This window comes from Lagenorhynchus albirostris, chromosome 15 (assembly GCF_949774975.1).
Source record: "Lagenorhynchus albirostris chromosome 15, mLagAlb1.1, whole genome shotgun sequence".
NCBI classification, from domain to species: domain Eukaryota; kingdom Metazoa; phylum Chordata; class Mammalia; order Artiodactyla; family Delphinidae; genus Lagenorhynchus; species Lagenorhynchus albirostris.
In genome coordinates, this window is record NC_083109.1 from 73306987 (window position 1) to 73330182 (window position 23196).

The window sequence follows — 23196 nt, forward strand, 5'->3', positions numbered from 1 at the left end:
AGTCAGGATACAGAACAGTTCCATCATCCCAGAAAACTTGTGTTATATCCCTTTATACTTAGTCCTCTGGCATCCAGTGATGTAGTTTTGTCTTTTCAAGAATATTTTATAAGTAGAATCATTTTGAGACTGGCTTCTTTCACTCAGCATAATGCCTTTGAGGTTCATTCAGATTGTTGCATGTATCAAGAATTTGTTCCTTTTTACTGCTGGATAGTATTCCAGAAGTGGATGTACCACAGTTTATCCAAATTTACCCATTGAGGGACGTTTGGTTTGTTTTCAGTTTTTGGTGTTTATGAATAGAGCTGCTATATTCATGTGCAGGTTTTATATGAATGTAGGTTTCATTTCTTTAGGACAAATTCTCAGGAGTGCACTTGTTGGGTTGTATGGTAAGTGTATGTTTACATTTATTAGACTCTACCAGACTTTTTTTTAAAATTTTTATTGGAGTATAGTTGATTTACAATGTTGTGTTAATTTCTGCTGTACAGCAAACTGAGTCAGTTATACATATGTATATATCTACTCTTTTTTAGATTCTTTTCTCATATCGGTCATTAGAATCTGCCGGACTCTGGATGTACCATTGTGCATTTCCAGCAGTGTGTGAGAGCCAGTTGCTCCTCATATGTGTCAGCACTTGATATTGTCTGTCAGCATTTTTTATTTGAATCATCCTAATAAGTATGTAGTCGTTTTTTAAAAAACCCAGTATTATTGACACGTAATCCACACACCATAAATTTTCCTACAACCTGGATTTAGAACATTTTCATCACCCCCCAAAAAAAAACCGCATGAGCTTCCCTGGTGGCACAGTGGTTAGGAATCTGCCTACCAATGCAGGGGACACGGATTCGAGCCCTGGCCTGGGAGGATCCCTCATGCCGCGGAGCAACTGGGCCCGTGCGCCACAACTACTGAGCTTGAGCTCTAGAGCCTGCAAGCCACAACTACTGAGCCCATATGCCACAGCTACTGAAGCCTGCTCACCTGGGGCCCATGCTCCGCAACAAGAGAAGCCACGACAATGAGCCCTCACACTGCAAGGAAGAGTAGCCCCTGCTCACTGCAACTAGAGAAAGCCTGTGCACAGCAATGAAGACCCAACACAGCCATAAATGAATGAATGAATGAATGAATGAATAAATAAATAAATTTATTAAACAAACAAACAAAAAACATGGTATGGGTTTCCCTGGTGGCGCAGTGGTAAAGAATCCACCTGCCATTGCAGGGGACATGGGTTCGATCCCTGCTCCGGGAAGATCTCACATGCTGCAGAGCAACTAAGCCTGTGCGCCACAACTACTGAGCCTGCACTCTAGAGTCCACAAGCCACAACTACTGAGCCCATGCACCGCATCTACTGAAGCCCGTGCACTCCAGAGGCCATGCTCTGCAACAAGAGAAGCCACTGCAGTGAGAAGCCCACGCATCGCAATGAAGAGTAGCCCCCACTTGCTGCAACTAGAGAAAGCCCGCACACAGCAACAAAGACCCAACACAGCCAAAACTAACTAACTAAATAAATAAATTTATTAAAAAAAACCATGGTAGTTGTTTCCATCTTCCTTCTCCCCTCAGCCCCAGGCAACTACTAATTTTTCTGTCTCTACAGATTTGCCTTTTCTGGATATTTCATATAAATGGGATCATACAGTATGTGATCTTTTGTGAGTTATTTCAGTCAATTAGCATAATATTTTTAAGGTTCATCCAAATTGTAACATGTATCAGTACTCCTTTTTATGGCTTAGTAATACTCCGTTGCATGGATATACCATATATTGTTTAGTGGGCATTTGGGTTGTTGCTTATTTTTGGCTATGAATAATGATGCCATGAACATTTGTGTACAAGTTTTTGTGTAGACACATGTATTCAATTCTCTTGGGTGGAATTGCTGGATCATATGGTAACTCTTAACCTTTTGAGGAACTGCCGAACTGTTTTCTAAAGTGACTGTGCCCCTGCCAGTTTACAGTTCCACCCACTGGCAGTATATGAGGGTTTCAGTTTCTCCACTTCTTCACCGACACTTTTTATTGTCTGTGTTTTTTTTGTTGCCATCTAGTGGGTTTGAAGTGGTATCTCATTTTGGTTTTGATTTGCATTTTCCTGAAGATTAACATTGTTGAGCATCTTTTCTTTTCATGTGCTAATTAACTATTGTATATCTTCTTTGGGGAAGTGTCTAGTTAGAGTTTTTGTCCGTATTTTATTGGGTTATTTGTCTGTCTTGTTGAATTGTAAGTTCTTTATATATTCTGGTTACAAGTCCCTTATTGGACATATGATTTACATATATGTTCTCCCATTTTTTGGTTTGTCTTTCACTTTTAGGATATTTTCCTTTGAAGCACAAATATTTTAAATTTTGATGAAGTCCAATTTATCTGTTTTTTCTTTGTCTCTTGTACTTTTGGTGTTGTATCTATGAAACTGTGGCCTAATGCACAGCCACAAAGATTTACACTTCTGTTTTCTTCTAAGAATTTTATAGTTTTAGCTCTTATATTTAGGTCTCTAGCTCATTTTGAGTAAATTTTTGTGAATAGGTATTCAACTTCTTTCTTTTGCATGTGGATGTCCAGTTGTCCCAGCATTATTTGTTGAAAAGAGTGCTCTTTCCTCTCTCAGTTATCTTGGCACCCTTGTCAAAAGTCAGTTGACCATAAATGTAACAGTTTATTTCTGGACTTCCATTCATCTGTATATCTGTTTTTCTGCCAGTATTGCATTGTCTTCATTACTATCACTTTGTATTAAGTTTTGAAATTGTGAATCTTACAACATTTTTGTTTTTCAAGATAGTTTTGGCCAGAGTGAGATTGTATAAACCTAAATAGGATTAAGTAACTCACTGCTTAGAATCTTTAAATCAGTCACATCTGATTGCATCTGTGATAAAATTTTATATCCCTAACCTGACCCACAAGATTTATGAACTGACCCCTGCCCATTTTTCCAGTTTCATCTCTCACTCACTTTCTCTCTTGCTTACTGCCTTAGCCTGCTCTTTGAAAACTATTTTTTTTTTTTTGCCCGCACCATGTGGCATGTGGGATCTTAGTTCCCAACTAGGGATCGAACCCGTGCTCCCTGAATTGGAAGCACAGAGTCTTAACCACTGGACTGCCAGGGAAGTCCCTGAAAGCTTTAAAATGCCTTTCTATTGCAGGGCTTTTGCGTATCCATTTACTTTTGCTTAGAATGCTCTTCTCTTTACCTAGTTCCTGCTCATTCTTCAGATCTTTACCTGTCAATTTTTAAGAAAGGCTATTCCTATTATTATTATTTTTTAATAAATTTATTTAGTTTTGGCTGCCTTGGGTCTTCGTTGCTGCGCGGGCTTTCTCTAGTTGCTGTGAGTGGGGGCTACTCTTCGTTGCAGTGCATGGGCTTCTCATTGCAGTGGCTTCTCTTGTTGCAGAGCACGGGCTCTAGGCGCATGGGCTTCAGTAGTTGTGGCACGTGGGCTCAGTAGTCGTGGCACGTGGGCTCAGTATTCATGGCTTGCGGGCTCTAGAGCGCAGGCTCAGTAGTTGTGGCGCATGGGCTTAGTTGCTCCATGGCATGTGGGATCTTCCTGGACCAGGGCTCGAACCCGTGTCCCCTGCATTGGCAGGCAGATTCTTAACCACTGCGCCACCAGGGAAGCGCCCTATTATTTTTTAAATATTGTTTTTTCTTTTCTCACTTAGAAAGGTAACACATGTTCATCATAGCAGATTTGAAAAATAAGGAAAGGTATCTTACAAGGAAACCAGAGGATAAGCATTTAATGTTGCAGAGACATCTAATGCCAGCTTGTTTTTTGGTCCTATGGTCCTTATTTTCTTTTTCTGTTTGGAAGCCTGAAGAACTATTTCTTTCACATTTGAAATTGAATTATATTTGAAATTTGAAATTGCCATATTTGAAATTACCAGGATATTTCCAGATTGGGTTTATTGTCATTGTTTTGCTTGAAAGGTAGGCCCTCACTTGAATAGACTAATGTCTTTTTTTCTATTTCCAAAAGGACCTTTTCGCCTTTGTGCTTGTGATACAGTTTTACTTTCTTTAACCAAAATGTTATTTTTCTAGGGTTGAATCTTAATTCTCCATTTTCTCTATTACTCTCTTTTCTCTCCATTGTTTTCTTTCCTTCCCACTTTCTCCCCTTTAAATTAAATACTGGTGTAACATCTTAAGTGTGCCTTCTACATCATGGATACAGTTTTCTGCATAGATATTTCAATGCTATATTGCTACCAATTATCTTAATTAATGTTTTTTTCTTTGCAGTCTTTTCTTATCAAGCTGATCTTCTCATCTCAACCTCTTCTCACTTTGTGGTTCTTTGTTGCAGCTTTATAATAAAGTACAGTGCCTGGCACAGTAATAGGTCTTCAAATATGTGGCTAAAGGAATGAATACATGAGTAAACAAAAACCAGATCTTGACTGTTGTATCCTACTGAGACTCTCAAAAAATATTTCTTTGAGTGTATTCTTCAGAAAAAGAAAAACCAGCTGTACTGAGGTGTAACATATACCATAAAACTTACTCATTTTAAGGGTACAATTCAGTGATTTTTAGTAGATTTTATAGAGTTGTGCAACTATCACAACAGTCCAGTTTTAGAACATTTTCATCCCTGGAAAAAGTCCCCTCATGATTGTTTGCCATAAGTTCCTGCTTCCACCCCATGCTTTCTGTCTCTGTAAATTTGCCAGATGTGAACATTTCATATAAATGTATGCTGATGTAGCTGCTCAGATACATACACACACACACAATTGTTTTCATTTTTAAGCATGGCTTTCTTGTGGTTTGCCCCCCTGTCTGCATAGCTTAGTGGACAGCGGTTGTGCTCAAACTTATTGAGGCAGTAAGACTTGTCCTCTGCCAGTGGATCTGCGTGTGGGGCAGAGGAACATGTTCAAAGTTCAGGCTGTTCTCAAATCTGCCCTGGTGTTTACTTTCCACTTGATCCTTTCATGTCTCCTCTTTGCCTGTATATAGCTCAGCTTTGGCCACGAGCTTGCTGATCACGACTACAGCCTCAGCCTACTAGAGCTCTTCACCGTCCTTGCTCACCTGCCGCCTGGAGCATCACTTACACTGGCAGCACAGTTGGGCATGTGTGCTACGCTCCAGTTCAAATTGAGTGATCTCCCATTGATTCCAGCAGCAAAGCCTCCAGGCCTTGTAGTTTGCCCTGCCCTGCAGAACCTCTGTACCTGCTGAGTGGGTGGATGGTGGGGGTGGGAGTAGTCTTGGGTACAAATACCACAGCTCTCACTGTTCTTACTGAAAGTTGAGCAGTTTTTCAAACATAAATGCTTCTTGGGTTGCTGTATTCCTTTGGTCAGTTTCCAGAGGACGGAAAGGGTGGTTTTGTCAGTTTCATTCCTCTTTATAACTTGTTTTTTTGGGGAGAAGAATTGCCTACCTTCTCCTTAGTTCATAGCTAGACATCCAGCCCCTCAGAATGTATTCTTTTTCTGGTGTAGTTAGTCATTTCCCCAGGTGTACTCACTGTCAGTCAGGATATTCATATGTATATGTGTGTGTGTGTATATATATATATATATATATATATATATATATATATATATATATATATATATATATATGACTGAGAGTTTTTAAGGAATTGGCTCATGTGATTATGGCACTGGTATTTCTAAAATCCATACAGCAGTCCGGCAGGTAAGAGTTGATGTTAGCCTAGAGGCTGAATTCCTCAGGGCAGCAAGGCTAGAAACTCAGGCAGGGTTTCTGTGTTGCAGTCTTGTGGAGAATCCCTTTTTCTTCAGGAAACTTTTCTCTTTTCTCTTAAGCACTTCAATTGTTGGATGAGGTTCACCTGTATTTTGGAGGGTAATCTACTCAAAGTCTGTTGATTTAATTGTTAATCACTTCTAAAAAATATACCTTCACAGAAACATTTTGACTGGTGTTTGACCAAACACTGGGCACCATAGCCTAGCCAAGTTGACAGATAAAACTAAACATCACACTTGCCCTCTGAAGTTCAGGGTAAGTTTACATGTACATAGTACGTATGTTTTACATACATGCCCCTGCTTTTACATGTCTGTGTCTTTGGTCATAGCGTATCTTCAGTTTAGAATGCTCTGTGTACCCAAATCTTATCTATTCTAGATAAGGCTAGATCACAGACACACACAGTTTTCTTTGCACCCTATACACCAGCTTTCCTGAACTACTTCTTGTCACCTAATTATGCTGTGTTCTGTCATGCCATTGTGCTTTTGCACACAAGTTTCTATTGCTTAGCGTACTCCTTCCTCTTGTTTTATATATGGTTTTATAGCTTCCTGAGGTAGCTTCCTTTCTGTGTGCCTTTTCATTATACTACCATTGTCTCCTTTGCTTATTTCTACTAAGACACTGATCACACTTTATTATCATTGTATATTTGTCTGCCCATGAGACTTTGTTTCCTGAGAGCAGGGGTCACTGCACTGCTGTCCTTTCCAAAGTTTATCCTCAGCCAAGCCCAAGTATCTGGACTGTAGTACCTAAATAAATAATTTGTAAGTTACGAATAAACTGAATCTGTGTTAAAAATTTGGAAGTTGTATATTTCTTCTGTAATTTCTCTTTATGGTAGAATGTGGATGAAGCTTCTTGGGGATGAAGCAACTCTGAATATCAGAGATGAACCTTGGGTTAGACTCCAAACATACTTGGGAATATTAAATATTTGCTTGACTCACTATAGAAATAATTTTATTTATTTTTCCATTCTGTGCAAGGTCTGTAGCTTCAGAATTGTTACATTAAGAAAAGCTGTTTCTGATTAGAAATATTGATTTATTTTTGCTTATATTTATATATACTTTTATTCTAAGAGTATCAGTGTATTTAAGACTGCTTCAACTTCTTTCTAGCTAAAATGCAATGGTGATAACTGATGATTAATTTGTAAACAATCTTAATGTAATGGTAAAATAACTTTTTCCTTTTCCTATTAGATATTGATCATCTTTCTGAAGTAGAATCTCCATGGCCTGAAAGTTTTCTGAAAAACATTTGTAGCAAAATATCTGTTTAATAGCAAGATAACCACATCAAGATGGTTGGAAAACTGAAGCAGAACTTACTATTGGCATGTCTGGTGATTAGTTCTGTGACTGTATTTTACTTGGGCCAACACGCCATGGAATGCCATCACCGAATAGAAGAACGTAGCCAGCCCCTCAAATTGGAGAACACAAAGACCACTGTGCGAACTGGCCTGGACATCAAAGCCAATAAAACCTTTGCCTATCACAAAGATATGCCTTTAATATTTATTGGAGGTGTGCCTCGGAGTGGAACCACACTCATGAGGGCCATGCTAGATGCACACCCTGATATTCGCTGTGGAGAGGAAACCAGGGTCATTCCTCGAATCCTGGCTCTGAAGCAGATATGGTCACGGTCGAGTAAAGAGAAAATACGCTTGGATGAGGCTGGTGTCACCGATGAAGTGCTGGATTCTGCCATGCAGGCCTTCTTACTAGAAATCATTGTTAAGCATGGGGAGCCAGCCCCTTATTTATGTAATAAAGATCCTTTTGCCCTGAAATCCTTAACTTACCTTGCTAGGTTATTCCCCAATGCCAAATTTCTCCTGATGGTCCGTGATGGCCGGGCATCAGTACATTCAATGATTTCTCGAAAAGTTACAATCGCTGGATTTGACCTGAACAGCTATAGGGACTGTTTGACCAAGTGGAATCGTGCCATAGAGACCATGTATAACCAGTGTATGGAGGTTGGCTATAAAAAATGCATGTTAGTTCACTATGAGCAACTTGTCTTACACCCTGAACGGTGGATGAGAACACTCTTAAAGTTTCTCCAAATTCCTTGGAACCACTCAGTATTACACCATGAAGAGATGATTGGGAAAGCTGGGGGCGTATCTCTGTCAAAGTGAGTAGATGTTATGTTTTTTATTTGACCATATTCAGCTAATAAAGAATATGTGTGTGTGTGTGTGTGTGTGTGTGTGTGTCTATATGGAATATATATATGTATATGGAAACTGTAGACCTTTTCTAGAATAGAGCTTCATCAGTGAGTTTTTAAAAAATTCTCTAGCCGGTTCATTATAGACCCTTTCATTTACTTAATTCATTTTAAAATTTATGAATTGTCCTTTATGTACTTTATGGAAGCAAACCCAATTTATAGCAGTGAAAGGACATCAGACTTTAATGTCCATCATTCAATTTTAGTGCCTTCTGATATTTAATTTCTAGACATTTTTGTTAATAAGGATAGTTAACTTTTGTGTAGATTAGGGTCAATATGAGGAAAAGCATCTACCATGTTGGTATGAAGTGAATTCCAGCATATAGGAAATTTTAGTGAGAGAAAAATAAAGGTTAAAATTATCTAACTCATTCCCTTCATTTTACAGGTAGGAAATCTGAGTCAGAAAGATCAAAATGATTTACTCAAATTTAAATGGCAGGGCCAGAATTAGAATCTATGCTTTGGTCTTAATGGGCTAGTGCTTTTTCCCATGGCATTTTATTACATGTAGTGCTTCTTTTGTCATCTGATGGATACATCTTCCCTTGATTTTTACAAAATTTTAGAGGATCTCTGAAATTTGGAAGCTTAATCCATAATTCATACAAGAAGTTCCTTGGATTCAAGTATTTCTAAAACCATTGTATTTTTCTTCCTTTCTCATGAAGTGATGACTAGGGTGGCCTGACTTGCTCTGATAACCTGACTTGATGACTTATACCTAGAATAAGGATATAAGGATATAAAAACTACTGTTAAATTCAGGTAGCATCTCCTCATGAAGAAAAGTTGGCTATGACTAAATTTTATTTTTTATCTTTCCATTTATAAAAGTAATACCTAAAAAAAAAAGAAAAAGAAAAAGCAGTGAACTTCCCTTGTGTGTCCTGCTTGCCCCTATCAAGGAATGTCTTCTTGATTTTTTTTCAAAGTATAGAACTTGTACAGTAAATATTGATTCCTCATATAGGTAATTGGAAAGGAACAGCTACCTTTCTGCAACAAGCTTTCAGTTATTGATTATAAATTATTAGGTATCATCACTCCAGTGGCTCCAGGTTATTTTTATTGATTCAGAGAGAATTACAGCTTTAGCTAACGTCATCACAGTTTACTGTTCTTTCCAAATAATAGAGCATCACTAGTTTCTAATCACCTGTATTCCTAGGTAGCATTTTACTTTGTATGCTTGTATTTTGGCCCAGAAATTCTGATGCTAGTTCCATCCATTAATATAAAATAAGCCTATTAACACCCCACCATCTCTCCAAGTAGGGATTAAAGAGATATGCTCAAGTTAAATTTCTGTGGAAATCAGGAAAAGATAATTTTGCAGGGACTTCCCTGGTGGTCCAGTGGTTAGGACTCTGCACTTCCACTGCAGAGAGCATGGGTTTGATCCCTGGTTGGGGAACTAAGAACCTGCATGCTGCGCAGCGTGGCCAAAAAAAAGAAAAAAGAAAAAAGAAAATTTTGCAAACATGCAGACCAAGGAAATTCATAGGAATTTTGAATCAGTGAGTTTTAGAGGGGGAAGAGACCTTACTTAGCATAAAGTATATGGAATGCAGACCCAGTGAGGTTTTATGCTTTGTCAAGAATCACATATGGCAGAACCATGACTAGAACCTCCAATGCTTATTCCAAGACTCTTGCCACTATATGAGTTTTTAAAAATTAGGGTATAACATATATAGTAAATCACAAATATTCAGTGTACAATTTGATGAATGTTTACATCTCTACACACTTGTGTTCTCACCATCCATATAAAGATATAAAAAAATTACCAGCACTCAGGAGACTCCTTTATGCTCCTTCCCAGTCAGTATCCTCCTAAACCCCAAAGTAACCACTGTTCCAATCTCTTTCACCAGAGGTGATATGAGGTTGCATATAAAGTTCAAAAACAGTCTTGCTTGTTTTTGAACTTCATATAAATGCAGTCATGTCTATTTATTATCTTGTTCTTGGATTTTTTCATTTAACATTTAGATTCACCCAGAATATTATACATAGCAGTAGTTCATTCTTTTTCATTACTACCTGATATTCCAATATGTAAATATAACACAATTGATCCATTGTTCCATTGATGGACATTTGATGTTTCCAGTTTTGGGGAATTATGTGTAAAGTTGCTAAGCATATTCTTGTACATAACCTTTGGTTGACATAAGCTTTCATTTCTCTTGGGTATATAGCAATGAGTAGAATTGATGGCTCGTAAGATATCTCTATCTATGTATCTATATATCTTTAACAAATACTTCCAGTTTTCCAGAGTGTCTGTATCATTCATGTATGGCTGTACCATTCATGTGTGACTATACTATACATGAATGTGTTCTAGTTGCTTCACATCTTTGCCAACACTTGGTATTGTCAGTCCTTTTAATTTTAGTGGGATGCAAGTAGTTTTTAAACTTAAAAGCAAAATAATAACATTTAAACTCCTTTTTGAAACAAAGACTTACCCAGCATTACAGTATAAAATAGATAAGAGCAGAGCTACTGTGGTTGAAGCAGGTCTAATCTAAACTGTACTGCCTCTTTTAAGACTGAGTCCCTGCTCTTAAAAAGAGCTAATTGGGGGATAAGGTAAAAACATACAGACTTATTCCATTAGTTAAGTACCAGGTTGTAAATATTACATGTTAGTTGAGAGTCATGACCATAAGGAATTCATAGCCCAGAGTCAATCATCCTGTGTGCTTTTGCCTTCCTATAAATATTTTTATTCTGGGAAAATTGTCTAAAGTAAGTATTTTAATACTTATTTTAGTATATTATTTAGTACAAAAATACTGAAAATATTTAGGCAGCCTTGAAGGCTTGAAGATATCACCAGATGGCTCAGGATGCAGAAATTGTTGACGACAGCAATAAGAAGGGCCTTCATGGTTCTACCTGCCTTATCTTGTTAACTATGAAGGTTAAGCTTTCTTTTGCTTTGCTTAGGAATTTTCAGTTATTTTCATTTCATCTGTTGCTTCCCTGGTCAGTTCCAGTTACAGAAGAGTAGGAGGTGTAGGGTAGTCACCTGCTAGCATGTATAAGGGTCGTCTATGAAAGAGTTTGATAGAAGAAAGCATACTTTCATTCTGGCGTGGTCCAGGGAGTCTTCATTAGAGATTAGTGTATAAAAGCTAAACTTTTCAAAATTGAAAATAAAAGCAAAATATTTAATGAGTGGAGAAGGGATGAAAACAGATTGCTTTGACTGGCTGATAATTTAGCTTTAGTTCTGCATTTAGGTAAAACTGTAGGATTTTATTCTATTTTATTTTTTTACTTACTAATTTTTTTTGGCTACGCTGTGCAGCATATGGGATCTTAGTTCCCCGACCAGGAATCGAACCCGCACCCCTTGCATTGGAAGCACAGGGTCTTAACCACTGGACCGCCAAGGAAGTCCCTAGGATTTTAGATATACTAGTCATCCTTGATATTTTAAGGTAGTCGTTCAACTCCAGTAGTAGTTCTAGTTTCTCCAGTGACTGGCATTATAACTTTTATGTTTGAATGCTACGTTCTGTTTTAATAAATTATTCAACCCTACTATTCAACTTCGTATTAATCTGAATCATAGTCTTGAATATGATTGCTCCAAAAAACAATATGTATAGAACTCGCTGATCTTTTTCTTCTAAACTAATAGAGAGTAGAAAAAAATTGAGGTATTTCTACATGTCTTTTTGCCTTTATCTTTCAAGAAATGTTTGTATAGAAAGGTGGGGGGGCACATTCTAAGGAAAATATTTTATGCAAATAGGTGTATTCCGGCAGAATTCTCCAAGTGATTGAATTGGAGGAGGGTTTTGCTGATCAGTAAATGGTATCTACTGCTGAGGCCTGCTCTGTTTGATATTTGTATTTTGCGTTTGGAGTAGGAAATAGAAGTTTGTATTTTGAGTAGGAAATAGAAGTAAAGTTTGAGACTATTTATGTAGACCTCTTCCTGCGGATTGTGGAATTTTAGTCATCTCCATATGGAAGCATTCAGGAAGTTACTAGAGTGCACAGAGTTGTTTTTGCTCTTAAACTCATTAAGATACTATAGAATTACCTGGAACAAATAAAAATCATCAATAATAGTAACAACAAAAAAAAGCCACCAACCATATGTATACTCAAGAGTGAGTGAAATAAAAAGGTAACTTATGATCAGTAAATAAGTTTAGTAGTCAAAAGAGCAAAGCCAGGAAAACAAAATAATATAATGGTAACCCTTAAAAGGAATAAGTACAAGAATCACAACTACAATTCAGAGAAGAGTTATCTACTCCAAGAGCAGAAAAAGGGTGTACAACTATTATGCACAAATAGGTTAGAATGAAAAATGTAATAATAGTGGTAAATATAAGAGAACAAATTAGATTACAATAAATGACACTCTGAAGCTTCTAATAAGTGTAAAGCAGAGAAAAAACTTAGAAATCAGATCCAGAGCAAAAAACACATTAAATAGGTGAAAATAATGCAGAAAAATTTTTGGAAATGGAAATACTTTTGAGGAAGTAGAATAGTTATTTAGTAAATTTAGAATATTAATTTTTTTTTAGTTTCCAAAATGGAACTTAGTTTGGAAATTCAAAATTTTTATATTTTATAGGATTACCAGAGAAAGATAACAAAATGTCTACTTGAAAAATTTCTGAAATGTAAGGATAACAAGAATATTATCAGTGGGCTTCCCTGGTGGCGCAGTGGTTGAGAGTCCGCCTGCCGATGCAGGGGACACAGGTGCATGCCCCGGTCCGGGAAGATCCCACATGCCGCGGAGCGGCTGGGCCCATGAGCCATGGCTGCTGAGCCTGCGCATCCGGAGCCTGTGCTCCGCAACGGGAGAGGCCACAACAGTGAGAGGCCCGCAGTACTGGAAAAAAAAAAAAAGAATATTATGAGCAAGTTAAGAGAAAGCTATATTCATGCAAATTAGGATCACTTCTATAGTTTGTAAGATTAATAGCATGCAAATCAGGATTAGCTGAGCTCTGTGAACTCAGATTTAAATATCCCAGAGGAGTTTTATAAATATTACATTTTTCCCCATAAAATTATCATAGAGCAAGGCTGTTTACTTTGGATTACTGATCCTTTGTGAAGGCAGTAAACCTATCTTTATAAATTTAGTTGTTAATCAAATACCATCTAAGAGGAATGCTTTGGGATTGTGAAAATGGCTGTGCTGCTTTTACAAGTCAAATTGAAGAGCTAAGTAGCTGAGAACGCTTAGCTGGAAAAGGGTAATTGAATAAACGAGGAATACAATTGACAGCAAAACAGGTTGTAAAAGGAAAACAGTAGAGGAAAATTGTATTTAAAAATATGTCAGTGAAGAATGAGAAGAACAAGAACATAAATTAATATAAAGCACAACTCTCACTTTTCTTGAAGAACATGGTAATCGATGGCAAAAAATAGAAGTTGGGTATTAAATCATTTAGATTAAGGTGTCTTTGCAAAAGATAGAGATCCAAGATAACAATGGTTTTAAATAAAATAGTGGCTGTTATGTAAAAGAAGGCAGACCAAGACCGGTTTGGAAGCTCATTGCCCCCAAGGTCCAAGTTGGAGCTCCAGTCATATTATCTGTGTCCTAGGCAGCAGGGTAGGGGCAGGGTGGGCATATAAGAAGGAGCCTTAAGTATTTTTTAAGAATAGTTTTTAGAAGCTTTCAGGTAGCCCTTCTCCGTGTGTTGCCCTGGCCATAACTTAGTCTTATGGCCGTAAATAAAAGGCTGAGGAATGTAGTGACCATGTGCCCAACTGAGAGTTGATGTTTCTTTTACTGAGAAGAATAGGTTGTTTTTTGGGGTAGGCAGATAGCAGTCTCTGCTACTTCACTGAGTACTTACTATGTGCCAGACAGAGTGCAGAAGTCTGCCCTAAAGGTACCCATGATCTAACAGAAGACACAGATTGCTGAATGATACAGTGTGAAGTACTATGGGAAACCAACAAGAGGTACCTAACCCAGTCTGGGCTGTTCAGGAAGGCCTTCCTGGGTGATGTGGTGTCAAATTGAGAAATAAAGCAGTGTTTCTCAACCTTGGCAGTATTGACATTTTGGGCCAGATAATTCTTTGTTGTGGGGGACCATCCTGTACGTTGTGGGATGTTTAATTAGCAGCATCCCTGGCTCCTACTCAGTAGATACCAGTAGCAACCCTCCCCACCCCTGCCAAGTTGTGGCAACCCAGAATGTTTCCAGACATTGCGAGATGCCCCCTGGGGGGCAAGCTCCCAGATAAAGGGAAGATCATTTTGACTTATAGGATATTGTGCTCCTTGGGTGACCCATGGTTGGAGTGTGGTAGTTCTTCCTTGATTATTTAGAACACCTCTTTCTTCCTTAGCCAAATGAACCATCAGGAGATATTACTCCTAGGATCGGTCTGTGTCTAACTCTAGTCCTACAGTGTCCAAAGAGAAGAGGTGGAATAGAGAGCTTCTTGTGGCATGACTCATGGCTCAACCTAGGGGCACAGAAGGACCTAGAGAACAGCTGGGACCTGTTATGCCTGAACTGTAGGCCCTGCCCTCCCACTCTATAGTGGAAGTCATCCAAGCTCACTCCCACCTGGGCCCAGAATGTCACATTTGTTTCCCATAGCCTAATATAATTGTTTAAACGTAAAGTAAAATAAAACCAGGCAGTAATCATTTGGAAGCTACAACATGGACAAATTCACAAAGATGAGAAACACTGTGGTATTTATGAGGAATTATAGGCAGTTTGAGAGTTCATACCCAGGCATGAAGTGGTGGGAATAGGCTTGAGAGAGCTGAGAGGGACCAGGCTTTGGAGGGCCTTATATTTTATGCTCAAGATCTTAACTTTTATCCTGTAGACCAGTTGTGTCAAACTTGTCTTATCCGTGGGACACTCTTTTCAAATGAAATCTCATAAGGAACCTTGGTATCTAAAGTACTTAGAGGTGGTGTGGCTCTGGTTTGTGGCAACATTTAATTTTGCTTGGATTTAGCAAAACTGAAGTAAAACTCATGGAATTGGGACACTTCTATTTTGTTTTCAAAAGAAAAAGTTGATTATAACATCCTCTTAAATTTATAAAAATTGTAAGTTTTTAAGAGGCTGGGATCATAATGGTTTCTACAGACACTTAGGGTTTTTTTGTTTTTGTTTTAAATATTTATTTATTTACTTACTTATTTGGCTACACCAGGTCTTAGTTTGCGTGCAGGATCTTCATTGCAGCACGTGGGATCTTTAGTTGCGGCTTGTGGGACCTTCAGTTTTGGCATGCGGGATCTTTTAGTTGCGGCATGCAGGCTCTTAGTAGCAGCATGCGGGCTCTTAGTTACAGCATGTGGGATCTAGTTCCCTGACCAGGGATCAAACCCGGGCCCCCTGCATTGGGAACACGGAGTCTTATCCACTGAGCCACCAGGGAAGTCCCTACAAACACTTAGTTTTTTTGTTTTATGTATTTATGTATGTATGGCTGAGTTGGGTCTTTGTTTCTGCACATGGGCTTTCTCTAGTTGTGGCAAGTGGGGGCTACTCTTCGTCGTGGCGTGTGGGCTTCTCATTGCGGTGGCTTCTTTTGTTGCGGAGCACGGGCTCTAGGCACGGGCTTCAGTAGTTGTGGCTTGCCGGCTCTAGAGCGCAGACTCAGTAGTTGTGGCACTCAGGCTTAGTTGCTCTGCGGCATGTGGGATCTTCCCGGACCAGGGCTCGAACCTGTGTTCCCTGCATTGACAGGTGGATTCAACCAGTGCGCCACCAGGGAAGCCCTAAACACTTAGTTTTAATAGACCTAAGTTTGACCTTTCAGGGTATGAAACTTAGAAGGTATGAAACAAAGAAAAAAAATATTTTTAAGATTTAAAATGTTAGCCTGTTTGGGGGTGTTTTTCTAAGGTGAAACATAGGGCAAATTTGATCTGTTAGTAGAATAACCTGTAAAATTGATTAACTGCTATCAAAGAAAAACCAAGCACATCATAGGTATTATAGCTAGTTTCTATCCAGATACTATGGTCCTCTCCCTCTTCTGAGTTATCTAATAAAGGATGATTTCATTATTTTTGAAAAACACCATTACATTCCATCATTGATCAAAATCATCTTCTCAAACATCAGCCATACATTAGGGTCCCCTGAAGGACCTTTTAAAAGACCCAGAGTTTCTGATTCAGACCTGGTGTAGCCCCAATAATTTGCATTCGTAGCAGGTTCCTAGGTGGTGATGCTCCTTGTCTGGAGATTTCACTTTAAGAACCCCTGCTCAGAATCATGCTGCATCTTATGTTTGCTTCATATGTAGACTCTAACTTTTTTGCCTCTTACTCTCTGGGCTCTAGCCACACTGAAATAATTGTATCTACTCAAATAGTCCACACTGTTCATTGTATCAGCTCCTTTGGATGTATTGCTCCCTCTGTCTGCGGTACCTTTCTCTCACTTCATCTGACCAAGTCAAGTTGTATTTAAGCATTCAGCTTAGGTCTCCCTTCCCTAAGGAGGAGCTCCTTGAGATCTCCCTTTGTCTAGGATGTGCTTCCTTTGCCTTCATGAGGTGTCTTGCCAAGTGGAAAAGAGTTCAGACTTTGAAGCTGATTAGACCTATGTTTAAAATTCTTTTACTGACACCAACTGGTTTTGTAACATTGGATGAACTACTGTCCCTCTCTGTATCTCCATTTTTTTAATCAAGAAAATGGAGAAGATGGTGATGATGACCATGATGTTATCATCTAATATTTATTGAATATTTGTTGTGTGCCAGGCACTGTGTTATAAGTTCTTTGCATGCCTTATCTCAGTTTTCATATTTACCCTTTCACAGTTACACACAGATACTTTAAAAACCTCCATTTTGGGACTTCTTTGGTGGTGCAGTGGTTAAGAATCCGCCTGCCAATGCAGGGGACACAGGTTTGAGCCCTGGTCTGGGAAGATCCCGAGTGCCACGGAGCAACTTATTCTGTGCGCCACAACTACTGATCCTGCTCTCTAGAGCCCACGAACCACAATTACTGAGCCCGAGTGCCACAACTACTGAAGCCTGCGCACCGAGAGCCCATGCTCCACAATAAGAGAAGCCACCGCAATGAGAGGTCCGCGCACCGCAACAGAGTAGCCCACCCTCGCCGCAGCTAGAGAAAGCCCGCACGCAGCAACGAAGACCCAACGCAGCCAAAAATAAATAAATAAATATATTTTAAAAAACCCCTCCATTTTATAGATGAAGGGCCTATCCCTCTCAGAGAGGTTGAGGAGCTTGTCCTCGGTTCCACAGTTGGAACATAGTAGAGCTCATGTAGGGCTCACGTCTTTCCATCTTCAGAACCTGTGCTCTTAACCTCTATGTTACATTTACTTTATAGGGCTTATGAATATTAAATAAAATAATGAGTGTGAAAGTGGCTAAACACAGGCAGACAGATAAGAGTCAGACAAAGTTTCAAATCCTAGCTCTATCCTTTATCAGTTATATGACCTTGGGTGAGTTACTTGATTTTGCTTATGCTTAGTTTCCTCATCCTCCCCCTTAGTTTTCTTATCCTGGAAATGGGGATGGAAGTAATATCCATTAGGGATGATACCTACTTTGCCGGGCTGTCCTCAGGATTAAATTAGGTTGACTATAAAGCCTTAGCCCAGTGCCTGGCATTAGTAGGTGATCAAAAATACCTATTGGGAATTCCCTGGCAGTCCATTGGTTAGGACTGTGCGCTTTCACTCTGCGCTTTGAAGCTGCACGGTGTGGCCAAAAAAAAAAAATGTTACCTATTATCTTTATTATTATTATTATCAGGATAATAATAATATCGATAGTACCCACTGAGGATGGAGGTCATAGTATTTATTTACTTCATAGAGTTGTTGTAAGGATTAAATTAAAATTACTATAAAGCCTTTAGCACAGCACCTGGCATAAATGGTACTTATAGTATATATATTTTTTATTGTTATTAAATGCTTATGCTCTGTCAAAAAAAAAAAATGAGTGCAAAACACCTGGCATGGTACCTAGCATGGTACCAAGTACGCCATAGGCTTTTGTTATCACACATTCTCCATAAGCTTGTTTACGGTAGAGATAGTCTTAACTCATGAATGTTTGTTTAACTAATGAAACAAAATGGGCACCTGATTTTAACAGCTCTACTAGGGAAACTGACATGGCAGTTTGGGAATTTCAGCCTTACAGTAGCAATATTTGAAACTACCTGATGATGATACCTGGTCTGTCATTATTTTTGTCATGTTTTTCCCATTTTTGTTGGTTTGGTTAGCCTATTTGTGAACTTTACATAAATGAGATCATAGTCTGTGTTTTCTTCTGTCCATTTTTTTTTTTTTTTTTACTTAACATTATCTTGAGATTTATATTTTTGAGGTGTATAGCTATTTTCAATTTGTTTTTATTGCCACAATACTATGATATAATAATAATAAATATAATTATTTATACATTTATACTGTTAATGAACATTTGGGTCATTTTCGGTTTCGAGCTATATACATTTTTTAAGGTGTCCTCTTCAAGAGTTTCTCTAAGATACACACTTAAGCATAGGATTGCTGGGTCATGGAGGATATGCATATTCACCTTCACTAGGTAATGCCAAGTTGTTTTCCAAAGAGTTTGCAGTAGCTTACACTGCTACTATCAATATAAAAATCCCCAGGAATCCATAACCTCACCAGCCTGGCTTTTTTTTTTAAACCTTCTTATTTAGTTTAACTGTATAGTACAGCCTGGCTTGTTAATTTTTCTAACTGGGTAAGAGTAAATGGTAGGTACCTCACTGTAATTTCAATTTGTAATTCTCTGTTAATGAATTTGAGCACTGTATATTTTCATTGGCTATATATAGTTCTCTTTTGTGAAAGGCCTGTTCATGACTTTTGCCCATATTTCTGATGGGTAAGGTTTGTCTTTTTCTTTTTGATATCCTTTATCTGATAGATATATTACAGATTGCTTCTCTCAGTAGCTTGTCTTTTAACTTTCTTTATAATCTGTCTTGATGAATGTAGATTTTCAAGTTGTTGCATTTATCAGTTTTTTCCCTTACGATTTTTTTTGTTTTGTTTGTTTTATCTTAATCTTTATATGACATTGATTTTTGAACATGATAAACTGTGAAATACAAGTGGTCTTGAGATATAATTGTTCATAAAATTCATGTAACAAATCAGAAACCCAAATGAATATATTCAAATATGGAAAAATTTTTAACAATATTACTTTTTAAATTTATTTTTGGCTGCACTGGGTCTTCATTGTTGCACGTGGGCTTTTCTCTGGTTGCAGCGAACGGGGGCTACTCTTCGTTGTGGTGTGCGGGCTTCTCATTGCGGTGGCTTCTCTTGTTGCGGAGCACAGGCTCTAGGCGTGAGGGCTTCAGTAGTTGTGGCTCACGGGCCCTAGAGCACAGGCTTAGTAGTTGTGGCACATAGGCTTAGTTGCTCTGCGGCATGTGGAATCTTCCCGGACCAGGGCTTGAACCTGTGTGCCCTGCAATGGCAGGCGGATTCTTAACCACTGCGCCACCAGGGAAGTCCTGGAAATTGTTAAATAGTAAAATTAGCAATGTTGCCTAATATTATTTTTCTGTTCCAGGATCCCTCCAGGATTCCATATTACATTGAGTCATCATATCTCCTTAGGTTTCTCCTAGCTATGACAATTTCTCAGACTTTCGGTATTTTTGATGACCTAGATATTCTTTTATTTTTTTAATTTTTAAATTAAACTAAATTAATTTTTTTATACAGCAGGTTCTTATTAGTCATCAATTTTATGCACATCGGTATATACATGTCAATCCCAATCGCCCAATTCATCATACCACCATCCCCACCCCCCAACGGCTTTCCCCCGTTCGTGTCCATATGTTTCTTCTCTACATCTGTGTCTCAACTTCTGCCCTGCAAACCGGTTCATCTGTACCATTTTTCTAGGTTCCACATACATGCGTTAGTATACGATATTTGTTTTTCTCTTTCTGACTTCACTCTGTATGACAGTCTCTAGATCCATCCACATCTCAAAAAATGACCCAATTTCGTTCCTTTTTATGGCTGAGTAATAGTCCATTGTATATATGTACCACATCTTCTTTATCCATTTGTCTGTCGATGGGCACTTAGGTTGCTTCCATGACCTGGCTGTTGTAAATAGTGCTACAATGAACATTGGGGTGCATGTGTCTTTTTGAATTATGGTTTTCTCTGGGTATAGGCCCAGTAGTGGGATTGCTGGATCATATGGTAATTCTATTTTTAGTTTTTTAAGGAACCTCCGTACTGTTCTCCATAGTGGCTGTATCAATTTAAATTCCCACCAACAGTGCAAGAGGGTTCCCTTTTCTCCACACCCTGTCCAGCATTTGTTGTTTGTAGATTTTCTGATGATGCCCATTCTAACTGGTGTGAGGTGATACCTCATTGTAGTTTTTTTTTTTTTTTTCGGTACGCGGGCCTCTCACTGTTGTGGCCTCTCCCGTTGCGGAGCACAGACTACAGACGTGCAGGCTCAGCAGCCATGGCTCACAGGCCCAGTTGCTCTGCAGCATGTGGGATCTTCCCGGACTGGGGCACGAACCTATGTCCCCTGCATGGGCAGGCGGACTCTGAACCACTGCGCCACCAGGGAAGCCTTCATTGTAGTTTTGATTTGCATTTCTCTAATAATTAGTGATGTTGAGCAGCTTTTCATGTGCTTCTTGGCCATCTGCATGTCTTCTTTGGAGAAATGTCTGTTTAGGTCTTCTGCCCATTTTTGGATTGGGTTGTTTCTTTTTTTAATATTGAGCTGCATGAGCTGTTTATATATTTTGGAGATTAATCCTTTGTCCATTGATTTGTTTGCAAATATTTTCTCCCATTCTGAGGGTTGTCTTCTCATCTTGTTTGTAGTTTCCTTTGCTGTGCAAAAGCTTTTAAGTTTCATTAGGTCCCATTTGTTTATTTTTGTGTTTATTTCCATTACTCTAAGAGGTGGATCAAAAGAGATTTTGCTGTGATTTATGTCAAAGAGTGTTCTTCCTATGTTTTCCTCTAAGAGTTTTATAGTGTCCAGTCTTATATTTAGATCTCTAATCCATTTTGAGTTTATTTTTGTGTATGGTGTTAGAGAGTGTTCTAATTTCTTTCTTTTACATGTAGCTGTCTCAGTTTTCCCAGCACCACTTATTGAAGAGACTGTCTTTTCTCCATTGTATATCCTTGCCTCCTTTGTCATAGATTAGTTGACCATATGTGCGTGGGTTTATCTCTGGGCTTTCTATCCTTTTCTGTTGATCTATGTTTCTGTTTTTGTGCCAGTACCATATTGTCTTGATTACTGTAGCTTTGTAGTATAGTGTGAAGTCAGGGAGTCTGATTCCTCCAGCTCCGTTTTTTTCCCTCAAGACTGCTTTGGCTATTTGGGGCCTTTTGTGTCTCCATACAAATTTTATGAGTTTTTGTTCTAGTTCCGTAAAAAATTGCCAATTTGATAGGGATTGCATTGAATCTGCAGATTGCTTTGGGTAGTATAGTCATTTTCACAATATTGATTCTTCCAATCCAAGAACATGGTATATCTCTCCATCTGTTGGTATCATCTTTAATTACTTTCATCAGTGTCTTATAGTTTTCTGCATACAGGTCTTTTGTCTCCCTGGGTAGGTTTATTCCTAGGTATTTTATTCTTTTTGTTGCAATGGTAAATGGGAGTGTTTCCTTAATTTCTCTTTAAGATTTTTCATCATTAGTGTATAGGAATGCCGGAGATTTCTATGCATTAATTTTGTGTCCTGCAACATTACCAAATTCATTGATTAACTCTAGTAGTGTTCCGGTGGCATCTTTAGGATTCTCTATGTATAGTATCATGTCATCTGCAAACAGTGACAGTTTTACTTCTTCTTTTCCAATTTGTATTCCTTTTATTTCTTTTCTTCTCTGACTGCCGTGGCTAGGACTTCCAAAACTATGTTGAATAATAGCGGTGAGAGTGGACATCCTTGTCTTGTTCCTGATCTTAGAGGAAATGCTTTCAGTTTTTCACCATTGAGAATGATGTTTGCTGTGGGTTTGTCGTATATGGCCTTTATTATGTTGAGGTAGGTTCCGTCTGTGCCCACTTTCTGGAGAGTTTTTATCATAAATGGGTGTTAAATTTTGTCAAAAGCTTTTTCTGCATCTCTTGAGATGATCATATGGTTTTTATTCTGCAGTTTGTTAATATGGTGTATCACATTGATTGATTTGCGTATATTGAAGAATCCTTGCATCCCTGGTTTAAATCCCACTTGATCGTGGTGTATGATCCTTTTAATGTGTTGTTGGATTCTGTTGGCTAGTATTTTGTTGAGGATTTTTGCATCTATATTCTTCAGTGATATTGGTCTATAATTTTCTTTTTTTGTAGTATCTTTTTCTGGTTTTGGTCTCAGGGTGATGGTGGCCTCGTAGAATGAGTTTGCGAGTGTTCCTTCCTCTGGAATTTTTTGGAAGAGTTTGAGAAGGATGGGTGTTAGCTCTTCTCTAAATGTTTGATAGAATTCACCTGTGAAGCCATCTGGTCCTGGACTTTTATTTGTTGGAAGATTTTAAATCACAGCTTCAATTTCAGTGCTTGTGATTGGTCTGTTCATATTTTCTATTTCTTTCTGGTTCTGTCTTGGAAGGTTATACCTTTCCAAGGATTTGTCCATTTCTTCCAGGTTGTACATTTTGCTGACGTAGAGTTGCTTGTACTAGTCTATTAGGAATGCTTTGTATTTCTGCGGTGTCTGATGTAACTTCTGTTTCATTTCTAATTTTATTGATTTGAGTCCTCTCCCTCTTTTTCTTGATGAGTCTGGCTAATGGTTTATCAGTTTTGTTTATCTTCTCAAAGAACCATCTCCTAGTTTTATTGATCTTTGCTATTGTTTTCTTTGTTTTTACTTCATTTATTTCTGCTCTGATCTTTATGATTTCTTTCCTTCTGCTCACTTTGCGTTTTGTTTGTTCTTCTTTCTCTAGTTCCTTTAGGTGTAAGGTTAGATTGTTTATTTGAGATTTTTCTTGTTTCTTGAGGTAGGCTTGTATAGCTATAAACTTCCCTCTTAGAACTGCATTGGCTGCATCCCATAGGTTTTGGATTGTAATGTTTTCATTGTCATTTT

General features: G+C 38.3%; 1 protein-coding gene across 9 annotated transcripts in view; it reads left to right on the top strand.

Moving 5' to 3' along the window:
- TPST1 (tyrosylprotein sulfotransferase 1) overlaps positions 1-23196 on the top strand; it is a 165866-nt gene that overhangs the window by 73722 nt on the left and 68948 nt on the right. For all 9 annotated transcript variants that reach the window (XM_060123194.1, XM_060123195.1, XM_060123199.1 and 6 more), the window contains exon 2: positions 7002-7947. In XM_060123194.1, the coding sequence (XP_059979177.1) occupies positions 7103-7947 (845 nt within the window). In that variant the 5' untranslated portion in view covers positions 7002-7102. The remainder of the gene's footprint in view (positions 1-7001; positions 7948-23196) is intronic.